General features: G+C 39.2%; 1 protein-coding gene across 4 annotated transcripts in view; it reads right to left on the bottom strand.

The window, feature by feature from the left end:
• Nucleotides 1-1609: 1609 nt before the first annotated feature.
• Nucleotides 1610-20582, bottom strand: part of YTHDF3 (YTH N6-methyladenosine RNA binding protein F3) — a 37378-nt gene continuing 18405 nt past the window's right edge. For all 4 annotated transcript variants that reach the window (XM_088469319.1, XM_088469320.1, XM_088469321.1 and 1 more), the window contains exons 3-5: nucleotides 19408-19493; nucleotides 15759-17324; nucleotides 1610-2964 (exon numbers count right to left, since the gene is read on the bottom strand). In XM_088469319.1, coding sequence (XP_088325445.1) covers nucleotides 2941-2964; nucleotides 15759-17324; nucleotides 19408-19493 — 1676 coding nt within the window. In that variant the 3' untranslated portion in view covers nucleotides 1610-2940. The remainder of the gene's footprint in view (nucleotides 2965-15758; nucleotides 17325-19407; nucleotides 19494-20582) is intronic.

Here is a 20582-nt window from a genome sequence, read left to right as displayed (position 1 = left end):
AAAAACAAAACCCTAAGCTTTAAGATTTGACATAAGGAAAGTGTGCTTCCAATGGAGGCGGCGGCGGGAGGGTACAGTATGTAGACTTCATTTTATATAAAATACAATGAATAAAAAGAATAATCACTTCACGCAAAATAGGTCACTTAGAGATTATATAATAACTCATTTTTAGATCGCTTTTTGCTATTTGCCAGCACTATAAACATTCACTGATAATGAAATGCTTGAATAAACACACAAGAAACCATGGTTATGTGCCCCAGAATCCACGGGAAGGTCATGTGTATCACTTAAATAAAGAAATGTGTACAGACTTGCATGATTTTCACACACATAAAAACCTTTTCATTTGGTGACACTGCTCCATCATCACAGACTACACCAGTCGTCTTACCATTAAGGCATACATGTCACCTACATACAATAGATCTCTCTCCAGCTGTTGTGAAACTACAAGTTGCAGTATGCTTTACTAGCAAATCGGTAGTAGAGTACGCTGGGACTTGCAGTTTCACAACAGCTGGGGAGCCAGAGGTTAGCCAGGCCAGCAATAGAAGCAGCCTTTTCATGGGCTGAATCAATTCTCACTAGCAACTAATTGTGGGGGTGATTCAATTTTAAAGACGTGCTAATTAATGGGTGCCCAATGTTACAATTCAATTGTTTTTGGGTGCTCATTAACGCGCTTGTCACGCCCAATTAGACCAGGTTGAGCTGTGGAAAACTAAACCAGTCTAAAAGTCCTGTTTAGAAATGCCCAAACCACGGACTTTTCACACATTTCTGCTCGCCACATCAGGAGGGGGCAAGAAGTACCGGCACCAGTGGCTATTTGTGCCCAAACGGAGCAGCAATTGAATTGCCCCCAATGTTTCATGTTTTAGTGATGTCACTAGTTCATACGAACGGATAGGTTGGATCCCCATGAATATTGGTTCAGCCCACAAAATGGATGCCTCCATGAGTACTATACCAAGTACTCTTTATCCCAAGAGCTAACAAGTCCCCTTTAGAAAATATCATACACTTTCTTAACATTCTGCTACTATTACAACATCAAAATTGAATGTGCAATAAGTGGTTGTATCACCGGTTTCAGCGAATTATTTTTGGTGTGCGGTGCTTCATCTTAAATTTATTACTGTATGGAAATACATATAGGGGGGAATTCAAATACATATAGGTGGGAATTCAATTGTTTTTCTCACGCCTGAGACAAGATGGCGCCCTCCGGCAGCAATTCAATGGTTCTGTCGTTTGAGCACCCATAGCCCAGGCTACACACATTTCTGCTTGCAGCCTCCTGAGGTGACCAGCAGAAATGTGCGATAAGTCCATGGATTGGGCACCCTAACACAGACTTTAGACTGGTTTCCCAATGCTTTTGGGTGAATCAAAAGTAATGGAAGCCTGATCGGAGCAACAATAGAATTGCTCTGACGGGCGCCCCCAAAAAAACAACTGAATTCCCCCATTCCTCCATTACATGCATAAGCATTAACTGCGTCAAAGAAAATTATACTAGGTCCCTAATGTTTGTTTCAGAAATATAAATGTGTTAATCATTTTTACTATGAAATCAGAGGACAAAAAAAAAATAACTGAATGACAGCAAATAACACAATCTTTAGTATTTATGCTGGACAGACATATTTCGCATAGAAAAACATTTCTACCATATGGCGACCCCAAGTTTGCACTACATTAAGCAGATTTTTAGAGAATGCACAATAGCTCCTGCTTTAGAGAGGCTCATATACATTAATACATTTGTCTGCAATACATTACCAGATTATCATTTCTCTAAACTAGAATAAAAACTAAAAATAAAACAGAAGAGGCACTTAAAGCAATCACAGAGTGGGCAGTGGGACTTATCAGGACTAGGCTTAAATAGATGGCTGAGCAGCGCCCACATTAATTAATTATTAAGAGCTAAAAGAGCCAAACAAATTCATTGGGAAAACAAAACAAAAGTGCCAAATTCCACATGTATGCTCGCTAATTGAAAAAAAAAAAAAAAGGTTTATTAAACAAGCAAATTAGTAAGAGGAGTAAATTTTCTATGTCATGAGAGCACTTGGTCAGATTTGCAAACACTCCATAATACGAGTCAAATGTAATTAGAAAGGTAATAAAAAGCCTCATTGGGACTGAGGGACATTTACTCTAAACATTGAGATTTGTGACACGAAGTGGTATCAAACATGAACTGGCTAGCTTGCTTTTCATTACTGACAAGACAGCGGCATCCTCTGCTCCCGGCAGTAAATGAGAATAAGCACAGATACATTGATACATTGTGCATTAAACTTGGTGGCCACAAAAGCTGTACTTTAACATTCTTACACCAAAACAAATGAAAGAAAAGGTCTCTATGGGTCTGCGGTTTAGTTTCGCCATATTGATGTCACCACAGTAAATATTGATAGACAACTAGAGATTACTCCTGAATTAAATATGGCATGATTCATTTTTAAATTTTCCGACAACTAAGAAAAAGGACACAATAATAATAATTAAAAAAAAACTGAGTAAATCTCACATCATTAACTAACCACTTTTATAATAGTTGTTAGTATGAAACAAACTGAAAATGAGAACGTATTCTTGCATTTAATGAGTCTCCTGCGTCTTTGCTAGGATGCTTGATTACAAAAAGACGACAGTTACTGATAAAAGCTCCAGGACAGAAAGTGCTTGACAAAGTTCTCGGGTGTGTTTGGTGAGGAGTATAAGGATAGATGCATTGATGAAAATCATTATGTGAGGGTCGGGGGGACAAAAAAAAAAAAAAAGTAAATTTTATGGAAAAAGTTTTAAGATGTTGCATAAGCAGAAATAAAAAGCATTAATTAGGTTTTCTTCTACAAAGTAGGCGATTTCCAGAGTCTGCATCATTAGTGTTGTATTTAGAGCAGAATTAACTCCATACAATTATTGTTTGTTTCGATTTCTCTCCTGTAAAACAAAAAAGAAAGAAATAAACAACGTTAGGTGAAGGTTATTTCCTGCTCAGTTAATATTGCATTTTACAAAAAAAAATCTTATTGATACCAAAACCACATAACCAATCCTGTCCCTTCTATTGGACAGTAGTTTATTCTAAAGACAGCTCTAGGGCTCATTGCAGTTAAGTATGAAATATAGTGGAAAAAAATCCTTTATATTAACCTGTGTATAATGCATCAATTAATCATTTGGGAAAGTTTTATAATGTAGTCTTAATTTTAGCACCCTGCACCTGTTATACCTGTGCAGTTCCTCTTTCCTGCCTGGGGTGTCGCTCTCTGCTCTGATGCTTCTAGCACACTCAGATGATGCAACAAACTGCTGGGATACAGACTAGCGTGCTAGAAGCACCACAGTAGAGAGCGGCACGGGTTGTGACAGGTGCACGGTGCTAGAATGAACACTATAATGAGAATACATATTCTCGCCTATAGTCAGAAGACTTTGCTCCAATAGAATTCTTGCAAATGTTCATATTTCTTCTAGTCCCACCTGTGAATATAGTGCCCCAGGTGGTCACAATATTGTCAGCAAACAGCCACCCGACACACTTTCCCAAAGTAAAATTTCTCTTAAAATATATAAGGGGGATATGTATCCAAAGAAGAGTGCATATTATATGACAAGTACAAACACATTTTATATGCTCTGCATATGCTACATAGCCAAAAGTATATGGATGCCCCTATTAAATGTGTATTACAGCGATTGCAAACAGGTGCATAATGTAAAGCCTACAGCCAGGAAGGGATACATTCAGAGTCCCGACACTTATCAGAACACCGGCATCCCAACTGCTGGGTTTAGGCACTGGGGCGGGTGTTAGGTTTATTGCATATTATGTTTTTTTATGTTTTGGATTCACCTCTCTCAGCAATACATTTTTGTGATAGTGTATCTAAGAATTGTATCACTATAATATGGTGCCTTTTACATTGTATAATGACCGGTCAATTTGATATTGTTATATTATAATTTATTAGAAGTAAAGATTTATAAATAATTATAGCAATGTGGTGATTGTCAGTTCATCCATATCAACCCTTATGCATATTAATTAGCGCAGGTTTCCTCCACATATTTTGCAGGGAGAGTGTGTTAGGTTAAGGTTACTTACCTAGAGCAGTCAGGATTGTAACCTGATCAGGATGCCGGCGTCGGATTCTGACCCCCGGGATGCTGAGCGCCAGCATCCCGTCAGGAGATCCTCCCTACCTGAATGTTTAACAATGATACGGAGTCTAGAGAATTGTGAGTTTCCAACTTTGTGACAGCAGTTTATGGGAATGCACTTTACTATTCCAACACAACAATACCCCGGGTGCAAAAAGTGAGGTGCATCAAGAAATAATTTGCTAAGTTTGGTGTGGAAGAACTGGACTGTCCTGATCTCAACCCCGATAAGCATTGATATTGGACGATAGGACTGAAACATCACCCAACATCAGTACCGACCTCACTAATGCTTGTGGATGAATAAATGCAAAACCTCACAACAGTTTCAACATCCAGTGGGAAGCCAGAGGGGACCAATGCCATATTAATGCCAATGGTTTTGGAATGAAAGGCTCAACAAGCACTTATGGGTGTCACTTAAGTATCAATTTTGACTAACATATTTGAAATACTCCAAAAAAATAAAATAAACAAACATTGTATGGTCCAGATTATTACAACAAAAACAGAAAAGCCAATATTGGCAAAAGTGAACAATTAAGAAACATAATACACTTTGAAATGCAAACACTATATGTATAAAGTATACATTTCACGCTGAACAGCTTCTTATTCTAGCTCCTCAACTTTTGAAGGCTTGCTACATCTCCACCTATGATGCATGGAATCCAGCAGGGATTACTTTATCAATCTACAGATCTGAACTCCTCCACTATTGCTACAGTCACGCCAAACAGCCCCTTCCCAGCGTGCCAGGTCCTGTGTGACTGCTTGCGGCAAGTGTCGTTTTCACCCAAAAGGCGTCTTAGTCGCAATGCGGCTAAAGCTGGGTACACTTGTTGATATATCGTTTGATCAATCAGCAGTATATCTGTATTGCAGTGGTGGGCGAGTACACCCAATATGTCTAAATGACGTTGTTCACAGACATCTCAGGTCATCCCTGCAGCACAGCCAATGCAGATATGCATCTGCCTGTGTGTATGGGTGACCTGCCAACCGCCTGTACACTTGCTGCTGGAACCCACTGACATCTCAACTAGATGGGAAAATTTACCAATCGGCTGCTCGATGTGTCAGACCAGACATATCGAACAGCAGATTGGTAAGTGTGTATAGCTTACGAATGAGCCACTCTAAGAGCAGAACAATCTGCTGACCGATGCATTGTTAAAGTGTGTACCCACTACCCAGCATAAGCCGCACCAGGAGACTGCACTGATGTGTTATGTGACACTTGTATATCTGTTTGCAAATGAGTCTGAAGCTGTATACAAAATGCTATGATGCAGCAGCTGCATTTTATTTTCCACACCAAGTTCCGTTGTGCTTCATTTATAGACTCAGTCGCACAGATATACAAGTGTCGTGTATGGAAATTAATCAGTGCTGTCTCCTGATGCGTCTTAGTCAGCGCAATGGACCTGGCGGCTCATGCCGCTTGGCGTATTGAGGCAAGGTGTATGAGGAAACATCTGTAGTGTTACAAAACATTTAAAATGAGGATTAAAATAAAACCATCTAAAATATTGCTATTTTAAAGGAAACCTAAAGTTATTTTGTTCTGCGATGAAACGTTTCAATTATAATAACCTTTAAATGTTCAGACTCTCTGTAAATCGGATACCAATATAATCACAGGCTCAAGCTGGTGGAGGTTCTTTTAGCATGCCCCAACCACAAAACTGGCCTGCTGGAATGTGTAGTTCCACAGTAGCTGGGTGACACATATTGGTTACTCCTGTCATTATATATGGATGTAGAGAGAAGCTAAAACAGCAAGAGAACCGCAGGGCAGAAGGTATATGTGAGAGAAGCATAACATTTAAGTTATAGGAAAAGCAGGGACTAAAGAACAGGGATAACGAAGGTTTATATGTATGAATATTACTGCAGATGGTAACTGCTACTATGCTCGTAAAGTAGTCCCATCAAGTCCTACACAAATGCTCCATGGTTGTGTGTGATTACAGTAAAGTATAGTATTACAGTGCCCCCTGCTGGTATATATACAGGCCACACGATTGAAAATGGTTTTCATGCATATTCAAAAGATCGGCAGTAAGCTTGATTATATTAACCAAAGTACATATTTAATATTTATCATAACTTTACATTTTATACACAAATTAATATGGATTACAATATACGTTAGACTATCAATATTTTCTGTAACACCAAAATATGGTTCAGTGATGTGATTGAGAAAGGGGTTTCTGGTATTTTGCAGACCACAGGATGTACATTTTAAGATGTTATATATGATAAAAGGGAAAACATAAGTAAAACACATACTTATATACATCTGTATATTTCCCAACTCACCCACCCAAACTTTTATAAAAACAAACATGCATGATGTCAGAGATAGTCTCATGTAAATTAAGGAATCACTTTGCTTTGTGAACCTACAGGCTTACAACATTCCAGCCAAGTACTCATCTCTGTCTGGTGGGGATGCAATCGGGAAGCCAGCTGACGTAAGCTTGACAGCCGCCTTCCCGACTGCTTTATTCCGGCGAGGGTTAAAGGACAGGCGTCTAAATCTAGACGCCTGTTATTTTTCTGACGCCGGGAGACTTTTCTATTCGTTTGTGTATTATTTATGTCATTTTAATTCTTTTACATCTCATTACCACTTATTGATTTATCTTTACACACCTATCCTTTAACACTTCACTATCACCTTTTTTCCCCTTTTCGTGTGATGCCCTGGGGATGGTCCTTGGCTGGAATTTTTTGGGGTGCCTTGCTTCTCGGACGTGAACCCCTTAATGTTAGGGACGCTGGTATAGAGGAGCCTTGACGTCGGCCCAGCGCTTATTCATATATTTGCAAATGTATTTAAACCAATACCTCTGAATTTCTATTATCATGTAGGATACAAGTATTTTTGATTTATCTGCAGTGTGCTGGGGGCAATTTTCTTTTTTCTGGGACCTGTCACTGGCCAATGATATCCTGTGATGACTGCACACCCCAATCTAAGGGACCCATTATTAAGAGGGAATTCTGTAGCATACAGGTTCTCAAACAACTCGATCAGGACACAAAACCGTTAATGTTTTCCAGGTCTCCTCACAAAATCACAAGTGAAATAATTAGCTCCACCTGTGGATCTTTCAAAATATGTCAGTGAGTAATGAATACACCTGTGCACCTGCTAGGTGACCGGAAAATGTGTACTATTCAGGGTTCTGAGGACAGGTTTGAGAACCACTGCTGTAGCATAGTATTATGGTATCCGTACTCCACTCCCTACCAGGAAGCAAATTCTAGGGAGATCTAAAATTCTTTATCAGGCCTCTCCGAATCTGCAGTAACAGAGCCACTTAAACAGAGGTCAGCCAGACAGTGGTACCAGACATTGGGTAGGTGTGGTCATCAACAGGAGGTACATGGCCATCCCACAAAAGGGCATTGCATTTCTAGAAAACACGTAATAATTAAAAAGGTGGGGGGTGTGGCAGATCTAGGAATGCCCGGACCAATGCCTAGTAGCATTAGCCCTATTCCGGAATCCTTTGTCAGTGGGTACCAACAAGACAATTAAGATTCAATTGTTTTGGGCACCCATCATCTAGGCTGCACTTTGGCAATTTTGCTAGCACCCTGCTGGTGCAAGCAAACATCTGCATGAAGTAAGACTTTGCGGCTAGAGGGGTGCCAGGCACGTACTAATTGCAGCGCACCCGGCACTTAGAACAGTAGAAGACGTTTTATATGTGGCTAATCCCATGCATTTTGGCGCGTAAAGGCGGTAGTTGCGACCAGTGTGGGTTTAGTCACGCAAATAATTAAATATCTCCCGTCATTTCAGACGGGAGCTACGGACGCCCAAAACAATTGAATCACCCCCTTAGGCATACACGTCTCATTTTCAGATTTGCAAAACAAGACAATTAATGAAATGTGAACAGAGGAGGGATGAGTGCTCAAATCTATGCAGGGACGCTGGGGCACTGCCCCAAAACAGTTAGAGCAGTCTGATGAAAAAAAGAACACACTTACTCTACTTCCACCGCTCCCCATTGAGTGCTCCACTATACACTTCAGTAAGGTGAAAACTTTACATTCGCTATTTTGATGCGAGTATTGATCTCACCTGTCACACACTAAACTGAGGGAGGATGGATTATGGCTGCCCAAAGCATTAGGTAAGCATTAGGTCCTACACAAATCAAGTTTTTCCTTAAATGACCCAAAATAAAATATATATTTTAAAGAGTTAACGGAAGAACTTTGCATGTACCAACATATGATAAAGATGAATGCAAGCTATTGTGTACTGCTGATACAGTGAACATGGGTTCCCTGAGGTAACTGTTTACCTAACAGTGCTTATAACTAAAGATCTGCACAATGAGGGAGAGGGCTTTGGATACAGTATTAATGACAGGAGATGAGGGGTCAATCAAATCATTTTGAGTTCACATGCCATTTAAGGAATAGAATAGGGAGAAACTGAGGTCATCATTCAAACCTGCATTAGAGAAGGTGTGTACAGGATAAATTGGAATATACTAATTCCACGCAACATACAATCAGGGGGTACATTATTAGGTATACCTTTCTAGTACTGCCGCCAGCAAAGCCTGAATTCCTAGTGGCACGCATTCAACCAGGTGCTTGAAACATTCCATAGAGATTTTGTTCCATGTACATATAATAGCATCACATAGCTGCTACATATTTGTCACATTCATGCTGCAAGTCTCCCTTCCACAAGTTTCTAAATGTTCTATGGATTGACATCTGGTCACCGTGGAGTCCTCTGAACTCACTGTCATCTTCGTGAAACCAGCGTGAGAGACATGTAAAGCCATGGCCAAAAGCTTTGAGAATGACATGGTTTTCACAAAGTTTACTGCTTCAGTGTTATTAGACCTTTTTGTCAGACGTTACTATGGTATACTGAAGTAAAATTACAAGCATTTCATAAGTGTCAGAGGCTTTTATTGACAATTACTTAAAGTTTATCAAAGAGTCAATATTTGCAGTGTTGACCCTTCTTTTTCAAGAGCTCTGCAATTCGCCCTGGCATGCTGTCAATCAACTTCTGAGCCACATACTGACTGATGGCCGCCCATTCTTATCTAATCAATGCTTGGAGTGTGTCAGAATTTGTGGGTTTCTGTTTGTCCACCAGTCTCTTGAGAATTGACTACAAGTTCTCAATGGGATTAAGGTCTGGGGAGCTTCCTGGCCATGGACCCAAAATTTCCCCCTTTGAAAGCGCCACACACACACACACACACACACACACAATTCCTGGCCCCAGGAATTAGGAGCCAAGAAGCATAAATAACAGTTTCTGGCCACCTCACCAGACAGCGAGGCTGTTGTTGGAAACCAGATTCCAGCTTTGTGTCTGCAAATGTATTGAGCCGTTCTGCATAAACATGAGCTCGGCACAAAGCCCTCCCATCACTGCTGTTAATTACTGGAGGTCAAAGACCAAAGAGAAAATGGTATCGGGATGAAGTTAAGGTAGCAAATGAGTTGACGATATACCAGTGGGCAGTGATGTTAAATGGCTTCTATTAATGAAGCAAAATATGCATCTCTATAAAGACACAATTATAAACCCGAACACTGGAAGTAATATAGAGAAAAAAAAATATAGAAATCATTCTCAATGAGCCGGCTATATCTAAAGAACACTACAATGGGGAAATTAAATTCTAAATATTGTACAAATAATCACAAGAATAAAATAATACAGTCAAATCAGCTTTCTACTTTAAATTGTGACGAAGCTGAAGTCACTGATGATAATATCAAGACCGCTATGACCACTATGAGCTCCTGTTTACTTAAGGAAAAAGCAGCCTTGGAGAAATACCAAGCGGAGCAAGTTATCCCAGAGGGTCTTGCGGATCAAAAAACAAACAAAAAAACACCATTGTTCTGCGATTCATCAGAGACCTTTACAAAGGAATGGGAAACAATTATAAATCCATGTTCATTCTCACTTATGGATTTGATTATTAAAAAAAAGACAAGAATTGAAAATTTTGAACAAAAGAATTTAAATTCTTCAAGCACTGATTCATCCATTTGAGGACTCAGAAGAATGTATGGAAATGGAAGCTGAAGTAAAAATAGAAAGGAACACCAGGAAATGAATAAACAAAAAATGGAAAAAATTCCAACGAGATTTAAATTTCCTTAAACAAGGAAGAAGCACTAATACTAAAAAAAAGACAAAATCAAAGAATAATCTGAAGGAAAATAAAGAGTTTGAAGAGACCCATACATATAACATACCATCGGACACCATCAACAAAACACTTTCCTTATAATAGAGTGTATAACTATAGAGATGAGATAAGAACTACTAAGTACAATAGCAGACCTTTTTCAAACTTACAATGATTACTCTCAAAAACCTTGGAAGACACATAGGAATGAACCTCAGGTCAATTGGACCACCCCAAATCGTTATAATAAAAGAATTATTAAGAAACATGTCCCTCCCAGAACCTACAGTGAGGTGCATAAATATTGGGACATTCACAGAATTTTCATATTTTGGCCTCTATTCACCACCACAATGGCTTTGAAATGAAACAAACAAGATGTGCTTTAACTGCAGACTTTCAGATTTAATTTGAGGGTAATTTTAAGGGGCCAAAAGTAATGGGACAAATTAAACAATCCTAAATCTAACTTTCACTTTTTAATACTTTGTTGCAAATCCTTTGCAGGCAATTACAGCCTGAAGTCTGGAACGCATAGACATCACCAGACGCTGGGTTTCATCCCCGGTGATGCTCTGCCAGGCCTCTACTGCAAATGTCTTCAGTTCCTGCTTGTTCTTGGGGCATTTTCCCTTCAGTTTTGTCTTCATCAAGTGAAATGCATGCTCAATCGGATTCAGGTCAGGGGATTGACTTGGCCATTGCATAACATTCCACTTTTTAGCCTTAAACAACTTTGGTTGCTTTTGCAGTTTGCTTCAGGTCATTGTCCATCTGCACTGTGAAGCGCCGTCCAATGAGTTCTGAAGCATTTGACTGAATATGAGCATATAATATTGTCTGAAACACTTCAGAATTCATTCTGCTGCTTTTGTCAGCAGTCACATCATCCTTAAATACAAGGGAACCAGTTCCATTGGCAGCCATACAGGCCCACGCCATGACACTACCACCACCATACTTCATTGATGAGATGGTGTGTTTTGGATCATGAGCAGTTCCTTTCCTTCTCCATACTCTTCTCTTCCCATCACTCTGGTACAAGTTCATCTTTGTCTCATCTGTCCATAGGATGTTGTTCCAGAACTGTAATGGCTTTTTTAGATGTTGTTTGGCAAACTCTAATCTGGTCTTCCTGTTTTTGTGGCTCACCAATGGTTTACATCTTGTGGTGAACCCTCTATATTCACTTTTGTGAAGTCTTCTCTTGATTGTTGACTTTGACACATATACACCTACCTCCTGGAGAGTGTTCTTGATTTAGCCAACTGTTGTGAAGGGGTTTTTCTTCACCAGGGAAATAATTCTTCTGTCATCCACCAGTTGTTTTCCGTGGTCTTCCGGGTCTTTTGGTGTTGCTGAGCTCTCCGGTGCGTTCTTTCTTTTTAAGAATGTTCCAAAGCAGTTGATTTGGCCACACCTAATGTTTTTGCTATCTCTCTGATGGGTTTGTTTTGATTTTTCAGCCTAATGATGGCTTGCTTCACTGATAGTGACAGCTCTTTGGAACTCATATTGAGAGTCGACAGCAACTGATTCCAAATGCAAATGTCACACCTAGAATCAACTCCAGACCTTTTACCTGTTTAATTGATAATGAAATAACGAGGGAATAGCCCATACCTGTCCATGAAATAGCTTTTGAGTTGATAGTCCCATTACTTTTGGCCCCTTAAAAAGTGGGAGGCACATATAGAAACCGTTGTAATTCCTACACCGTTCACCTGATTTGGATGTAAATACCGTCAAATTAAATCTGAAAGTCTGCAGTTAAAGCACATCTTGTTTGTTTCATTTCAAAGCCATTGTGGTGATGAATAGAGGCCAAAATAGGAAAATTCTGTCAATGTCCCAATATTTATGCACCTGACTGTATACCAATACAGGTTGAGGCTCCCATATCCAAAATGCTTGGAACCAGGGTTATTTTGGATATCGGAATATTCCGTATTTTGGAATATTTGCATACCATAATGAGAAATATACAATATTTTTAATAGTGTTGTGCCTTAAAGTTTGAGTACATTGAACCATCAAAAATCAAAGGTTTTAGCTCAGTCATGCCAATAAAATTCTGTATTTCGGAATATTTGGATATGGGAGACTCAACCTGTAACAGATTTACACCTCTATAAGATCCTTCAACTTCCTATGTTCCCTTTTTAAAGACAGCAAGAAACTGGAGAAGGTTAGCAAGACCAGAAGGGGAAAGAGGGGTGGGTGGGGCACCTAATAAAGAAAAAGAAGAGAAACTAGATTTAAAGCACACAATCAAGATTCTAACGAAAGCAAATGTGGAAGAACAGCCTTTTAGAATCTTTAACTTGAGTTCTAACCCCTTACGAAGAGAAAATCCTACAAAGGGGCCTGAAGTTTGCACCATGTGTGCGATGGACAATTTTAAATCTTTCATTGATGTTTAAAAGTTTATTAGAAAAGTTACATTAAAGACATTTTTCTTAACTTAGGAACCAGAAATAAATACAGAACAAGTTCCTTTTAAAAATAATTCATCCTTCTATCCGTCGCACATCAAGGGGAGCTTTATAGATATAGCTTTACCAAATTAGTGCTGGATGACATTGAAAAGATTACTAATAAAAAATACTTTCATAAATGGAACTCTTAACCAGAAAGGAAAGAACTGCGATTAAGGACTTACAAAATGACAGAACAATAATTATTGAACCATCAGGTAAGTGTGGAAGCATTGTCATCATGGATAGGACGATGTATGAAAAATAAACTTATCGATATTTAAATAGCAGTATTTAAGAAGCAGTATTGTGGTTCCTAGATTAAAAAAAAAAAAAAAAACCTCGTTAGGAACAGAATCACTTTATTTGAAGGCAGCATATCTTTCATCCTTAATTATTTATTTTTTAATGGTGACTATTTCATACAGCGGATTGGCACAGCTATGGGCACCAAGTTCACCCCCAGTTACGCTAATCTATTCCTCGCGAAGTGGGAGGAAGACCACATCTGGAATAGTGAATACTGGGGGTCGAGTTTGGTGTCCTGGCGTCACTACATTGATGAGGTCTTGTTCTTTTGGAAGGGATCAAAATAATCACTACATAATTTCTACACCTCTCAACGACAATTCTCTAAACATCCAATTCACTTTTAATATCAGTAATACGACATGCAATTTTTTGGACCTCACCTTATACATCGAGTAAATTGTATTAAAACAAAATGTTATAAGAAACCGATGGGCACCAACAGCTACATTGACCGCAATAGCGAACACCTGAATAGGTGGCTAGAAGGTGTCCCCTAAAGGACAATTCATGAGAACAAAGAGAAATTGCACTGACTCCAGTATTTACTGTGAACAGAGCAGAGAGATGAGACAAAACTTCCTAGCCAGAAGTTACAACAACAACAAAAAATGACATTATGAAGAAAGAAGTAGACCAAATGAATAGAGAGGCCCTTCTTATTCCAAAAACAAGAAAGAATACAGACAAAAACTAATGGTCTTTTTTTTTACTACATATGGCAGCCATTTTGGCAAACTTGAGAACATTTTTAAACACCACTGGCATGTACTACAGAAAGAGTCAGTTTTAAATTCAGTTTTACCATATAGACCATATTTTATATATAGAAAAGCTGAGAATCTTAAAAACAAATTGGTCAGAAGCCCCTTTGAAGTGAACACCTCAAACCCTATCAGATCCAAAGGTTTCCACAGATGTGGTTGTTGCAATATGTGTAAGAGTGTACCAAGAGAAAAAAGTAAATTCACTGTGAAAGAAAAAAGCCATAGCATTTCCGATTTTATCACATGCCACACCACCAATGTGGTATATTTAATAGAGTGCACATGCGGACTCTTTTACATCAGACGCACTACAAGAGCATTAAAGACCAGAATGGGAGAACACTTGCGCAACAATAAAAAAGCACTTAATACACACTCTGACCATTTCAAAAAGAATCACAATTGCTCAACTACCAACATTCAATATTTTATGGGTATTGAACACGTAAAAAACTACATGGAAAGAGATGTGGAATCCAAATTAGCAAGATGTAAAATGAGCTGGATTTTTAAATTTAAAAACCCTTATTCCGGAAGGATTTAATAAGGACTTTGAACTCAAGTGGTTCTTGTAAGAGTTCTTCCCACATCAATTTTTCCTTGTTGCTCTTCCAATTATTCTGTTATTTTTTAATTTGTCATTTTTTAATCCACCATTGTTTTACCTGACATTTTATTAAGTTTTATATGCCTCTAACCTGTTTTTATATTTTTACTTTCATAAATGGATTCCTGTGGATATATGGACTTCTCTTATTTGAATCCCCAAGAACTAGGTCATCAGAGCATAAAAAACTACAAACGACGAAAGATCTATCCAAAGTTTATTTATGACCACTTCCTGTTACTCATTCCAATTACGGTGTATCCATAACAAAGCTCCACCATTTTCTAGCACACTCCGATGAAGCCGCATACACCTGATGAACAAAGATGCACTTCCGTTTCTTGCCGTGAACAGGAAGTGCAAGAGCGTCATTTCCGGCAGCGACTATGTACACCCAAATAAAGCAATGTACACCTCGGCACCCCATTGAACCACTTACGGTTGTTTTGCAGTGGAACCGGAAGTATGGGATCGAGACACTTCCGGCCTGCCTTAAACCCATGATTCACCTATTTAAGGCTAGGCATTTGGACAGCATGCACAGCCTTGATAAAGATCCCAGCTCAAAACGAGTTGGCCAGCCCTGCATGCCACCTGTTCGGGACTATTTGGAGGATCTTTGACTGAGTTTTACCTGAAAGAAACCGGCCCAGTGTCCTGAGGCACCCCAGGGTGCCACGGTGCACAGTTTGGGAACCACTGGTCTAACGCATAGATTTTTTGCACTTTATTTGATCTATATCAGAGCTTAATATTTATACTACTATGCACTTTATCTTGTGAACATTGCTCAGCTAGTATTATTACTGAATTGTCGGGTCCATACCAGAGCCCAGTTTCATATGCCTCATGCACTTTATTTGCTATCATTTATACTTTCCAATTGTGCAATAGAATGTTTGTGTTTTCCTCTGACTCATTTTAAATTCTGCATGAATAAAAATTATTTTAAACAATTTTAGTAATTATTTTTAAGATCTCTTATACAAAATTACACTTTATTGTGTATGTTTTGTCTCTTATTATGATGAAAATATTTTGAGACATGGAACATCTCATCATTGAAGGGAAGTATCATCTTTTGAATTTTTTCACCTTCTCATAGAATGTTATTTAGCGCATAGGTTTTGGTCACCAATTTCTTTTTTGTCTAAATAACCACAAGGTCTTAGCCAAAGAGGAGATAAAGTTGACATACACTTACCCTACGCATGGCTTCCTCCTCTTCTTGACGCTTCTCATAATGTGCAAAGTCATCAAAGATAGAGGTTGTATGCTTGAAAGTCGCAATTATTTTAAGAACTTGCTTGGCTTTTTCTAGGGGTACCTCTTGAGTGTCCCTTGAGTTGGTAACAGGCTTATTATCATTGTTTTCCAAACGAATGTGTCTCAGTTGGTTGTTGGGAACGTCCTTGACAAAGACCCATTTAACATCAAACTTTCCCTTCCACTTATCTTGGGACCAGACTCCAGCATATGCATTATAGTCCACAACAGACTTCATCTCTGCAACACCACAAAAATGTCCACTTCCATTTACGCTGAAGAGCAAATAGAGCGGGCCTTTCCCATTCAAAGATCGGTAAGCAGCATCCAAACGCTTATTGCCATGTTCAGTACTGCACCAGATTGAGTACTTGATAGAACGGTGAATATCGTCCTCAGAGTAGCTCTTAATTATAAACACACGCCCATTTTTTAGACTCCAGTCAAAGTCTTTGGGATTATAGTTGTGTATGGCCTTCAGTTTCTCCAATACAGGGTGAACCTCAACACCAGAAGGTGAGGAGCTAACAGGAACCACACCTAAGCCAAAGTTCTCATTGCCAGATACATTGTTGTGATTGAAGCCCACTCCCCTGTTCCTAGGTGCAACCCAGCGGTTTTGAAGCTGCTGCTGTACCTGGTGTGTTGGGGCCTGCTGCTGAGGTCCTTGTTGCTGCTGTGGTTGTTGCAGAAGCTGCTGTTGAGGCAGTTGGTTTTGCACCATGGGTAGAGGTTGAGTTAATGGCTGAGGCTGTTGAATTACAGGCTGAGGAGGCAGAACTGGTTGGGTGAGAGGAGCCTTTACCACAGCCCCTTTGTCATCCCAAGTTCCAATATTGATGTTATGTTTTATAGGCGGTGGGGGAACTGCAGTGCTACCAATACCCATATTGCCCTTGGGTTTTAGTTTAGGCTGAGGTTTCGCTGGCTTTCGAGCAATGGCAGCCCAAGAGGTTGGTTTGGGTGCTGAACTGCTAACTGGAGGCACACTGTTTGCGGCTATACTAGTCAAAGCTGAACCGACCGTTTTTGTTACAGCAGCAGTCATATCGCCACCAATTTTCAGTCCCGTCATTCCTTGCTCGATGCTGTTAATACCTGGTACTTTGCTCAGAGTGTCACTGCCAAAACCAGCTTGCCCATCAGCAATGGCTCGACCAAGGGAACTAGGTGGGTATCCATAGCTGCTGCTATATGCAGAACTTTGCGTTGATTGTCCCTGAGATCCACTTGTCCCCCATGTGGAGAAATCTGCATTCCCAGGAAAAAAATTAAACCCATGCTGGCTTAGGAAAGGAGGAGTGTTCCCCAAAGCTCCAGGCTGACTAAACACTCCATCCGGTATGTAGTGGTGTTCCCCATTGCTCATCTGTCCATACAAGTATGGCATTGGTGGGTCTCCCGCGGTGGACCATGCAGCCTCGCCAAGGGAGTAAGGAAATCCAATGGATGGAGCATAATAACTAGGCATGTAAGGGTCTGACATTGGTGGATAGCTATTACTCTGCAATGGAAAAAAAAGAAATATATACAGTTTACTTTAAATGGATACCACTAATTCTCTTTAAAACATAAAACTTAATATATACTGATGTCTTGTATTAGCACAAAAAGTAAACAGACATCAACAAGGGGCATGGTTTAACACCTGGTACAATATAAATTAGGTCTGACTCGTCCTTAATTGGTCTATTCTAGGCTGTCCTCTTGATTCCACAAGTGTAGGCACTCATATTTCTGATAGGAAAAGTTAAAAAGATGCTTAAACAAGATACGGATTATTCTGTTGATCTTGTTATAGTCTGGAATACTTTGCTCACTTAACATTGTATTTATTATCAGTTATTTATGTAGCGCACACATATTCTGCAGCACTTCACAGAGAATATTTCTGTGAAAGTTATTTTGGTACCTTCAGACACTGTTTTAGACCATAAACCTGCCCAGTTAGCAGCATTCCTCTCCCATAGTTCCACTTTGAAAGCATCAGTACTAGAAAACAATTAGTGGGCTTCATAGAAGTACCTTCAAAAGGTGAAAGCTATTTGATGGAATGACCAGATTGTAAGCACAAGTTACACATTTCCTGAAGCATAGATAAACCCATATATGCCAACTGGCCCGAATTAGACAGGATAATTCAGACAGGAGGGCTCTATCCTGTAATGGGAGAGGTAACTCCCCATTCACTGCTCATCTACAACTTATTATAGGTGCATGGAGAAGTAGTGCGTAAGTTGCAGGCATGGCCATGCTATAATCGCAATGTGGCCATACCCCCGAATCAAAGATGTGAAACATGAGGAGTTAAGACACATCTGAAAAGGTTTAGCGGTTTCATAGGATTATTTAATAACGCTGTAAGGCAGTGTGTGTAGCAGCTGCACCTTAGAGAGCTGTAAGTGGGCTTTGCCACCTACTCCCCATCACAGCTCTCACTGTCTGCCACACAGACACAGCCTCACAATCCCCCAGCCAGTGCCTGGAGCCGGGTGGCATGAGAATGGAATGGCACAAGCCTATAATGTGGTCACAATAGCTAGCAACCTGGCGACCGTCGAGTCCAAAAATACTAGCCATTTATTATTTAAGAAAATATGTTTTATACTTTTATGTGAGGCAGTGTGAGATTATAGACTTTCATTATAGATTACTCTCCCACCAGATGGTTCCTTCAGCTATGACATTATTAATTATTCATTGCATTTCAAAGTCCACAAAAAGTACAATTGTCGTTCACACAAGTAAACACGGAATGAACACATTGTTTGTCAGTAACATGACACGCATATTTCTAACCCTGCAAACTAATTGACAAGAATATGAAGCCTGCTATTTTAAAAGCAAGTTTCCATATTAAGCAAATACTTAGGAAGTTATGCTACTATAGGGAAGAATCAGATTATATTTATATATATATATATATATATATATATATATATATATATATATATATATAAAAATTTAAAGAGAGCGAGAGAGAGACTGACTATTTTATGGTTTATTATCATGTTTTATGGGGTCTTTTACCTGTTAGCAGTATGGTAAATGCATCCATAGCAGTAGCATCAGTTGCAAATATGAAGATATTCTGCTTTTATAGAACAACTGTATTAAACCCAGGTAATGAAAGGGACTAAATATTTCAAAGTCGCATGTTGAAATATCACATAGTACATAATAAAGGAAAGAAAACAGGAGCAATGTTATTAGGTAAATGGTGCTTAAGGCTAAAACCATTTAAATATTTTGTCAAAAATGTAATTGGCCTTTAATTAAAGGCCAATTACATCAATCAATTTTGGGTGGCATTAGACAATATTTTGTATTTATGTTACAATTATTTACAGATAGGGATAACTTATTTATAACTTACTTATTAATTAAATAATTTATACATAAATATCATTTAAGTGAAAATACACACATATTCTCAGTATACAGTGGGGATTTGTAGCACAGAAAAGCTTAAATGAAAGCCACATACATCAGTGATGCATGCTGTAATCTTGCAGACAATGCCTGAAACATAAATTAAGGAATTTACATACAAATTATGATTTTCAATAGTCACAATTTTATCATACCTGATTCGTCTGGCTAGTTAGATATGGCTCAAAGTCATCATCGTTTACTGCATCCTTCTGATGCATTGAACCGTTCTGTACTGTAACTGAAAAGAAAAAGTCAGGTTACACAAACATCTATAATTCAACATAAGTCACAAAGGTAAAATGTTTTATCAAGATGGTTGATCTTGACAGACCACTAAACTTAATTTATGTTAAATACACATGAAGGATGTGCTAAAGGATGTTTAATTGTAAAGAAAAAAAAGGCACAAACAAACAACATTTTGATGACTTTTTTTAGGATAAGGAAAATCACTTCTTTACACATCTCTATTCTCCAATGCATGATCAGATACCAGAAAATAAAACTAGTGACACAAGGAGCTGATACCCTAAAAGCAGTGTCACATCGCTTACATTTTTACATTTCTAGTTTGAACTGCCTTTTTCATAAGAAGTACACCTATTTTTCTACCATTCACAAATGCAAAAAACACTTGTAAGTAGTTAGAATGGGTAAGCATCTCCAGGTATAATACCTGTAAACCTCTGCACTGATAGAAGACGCTATGGTCAAACAGCCTGTTACTCAGGTTTGCAAGTCATACAAATTGAATCTTTAAGGAATGATATTTAGATCCAAGAAGCACAGCTGGGTACACATTATATGGTGTGTACAGTCATGGCCAAAAGTTGAGAATGACAAGTATTGGTTATCACAAAGTCTGCTGCTTCAGTTTTTATGATGGCAATTTGCATAAACTCCAGAATGTCATGAAGAGTGATCAGATGAATTGCAATTAATTGCAAAGTCCCTCTTTACAATGAACTTAGGGCCTGATTCAGAGCCGGACGCTCTGAACGAGCGCCTGCTCTGAATCAAGGCGTTGTTTTTTTTTTTTGAAGCGTCCTCCTGGACACTCGCATAGCTGTGGGTGACCACCCACAGCTTATGCGAGCTTCCATGATGATGGTCGCGATGGTCAAGACCATCGCGACCATCGGGCTTTCGACGAGACCCTGCGGTAGCCCTGGAGTGCTTTTGGCTCTATCAGAGCCAAGAATCACTCCCACTGACATCACTAGTGATGTCAGTGGGGCCGGACCCAGATGGTAGGCGTTCCCATGGGAATGCCTCCATCTGGCAGCCACGCCCCCATCACGCCCACCAAAGGGGGCGTGCTGTCACT

Source organism: Taudactylus pleione, unplaced genomic scaffold (assembly GCF_031769625.1).
Source record: "Taudactylus pleione unplaced genomic scaffold, aTauple2 ptg000090l, whole genome shotgun sequence".
Classification (NCBI taxonomy): domain Eukaryota; kingdom Metazoa; phylum Chordata; class Amphibia; order Anura; family Myobatrachidae; genus Taudactylus; species Taudactylus pleione.
This window is presented reverse-complemented; position numbering and strand designations above follow the sequence as displayed.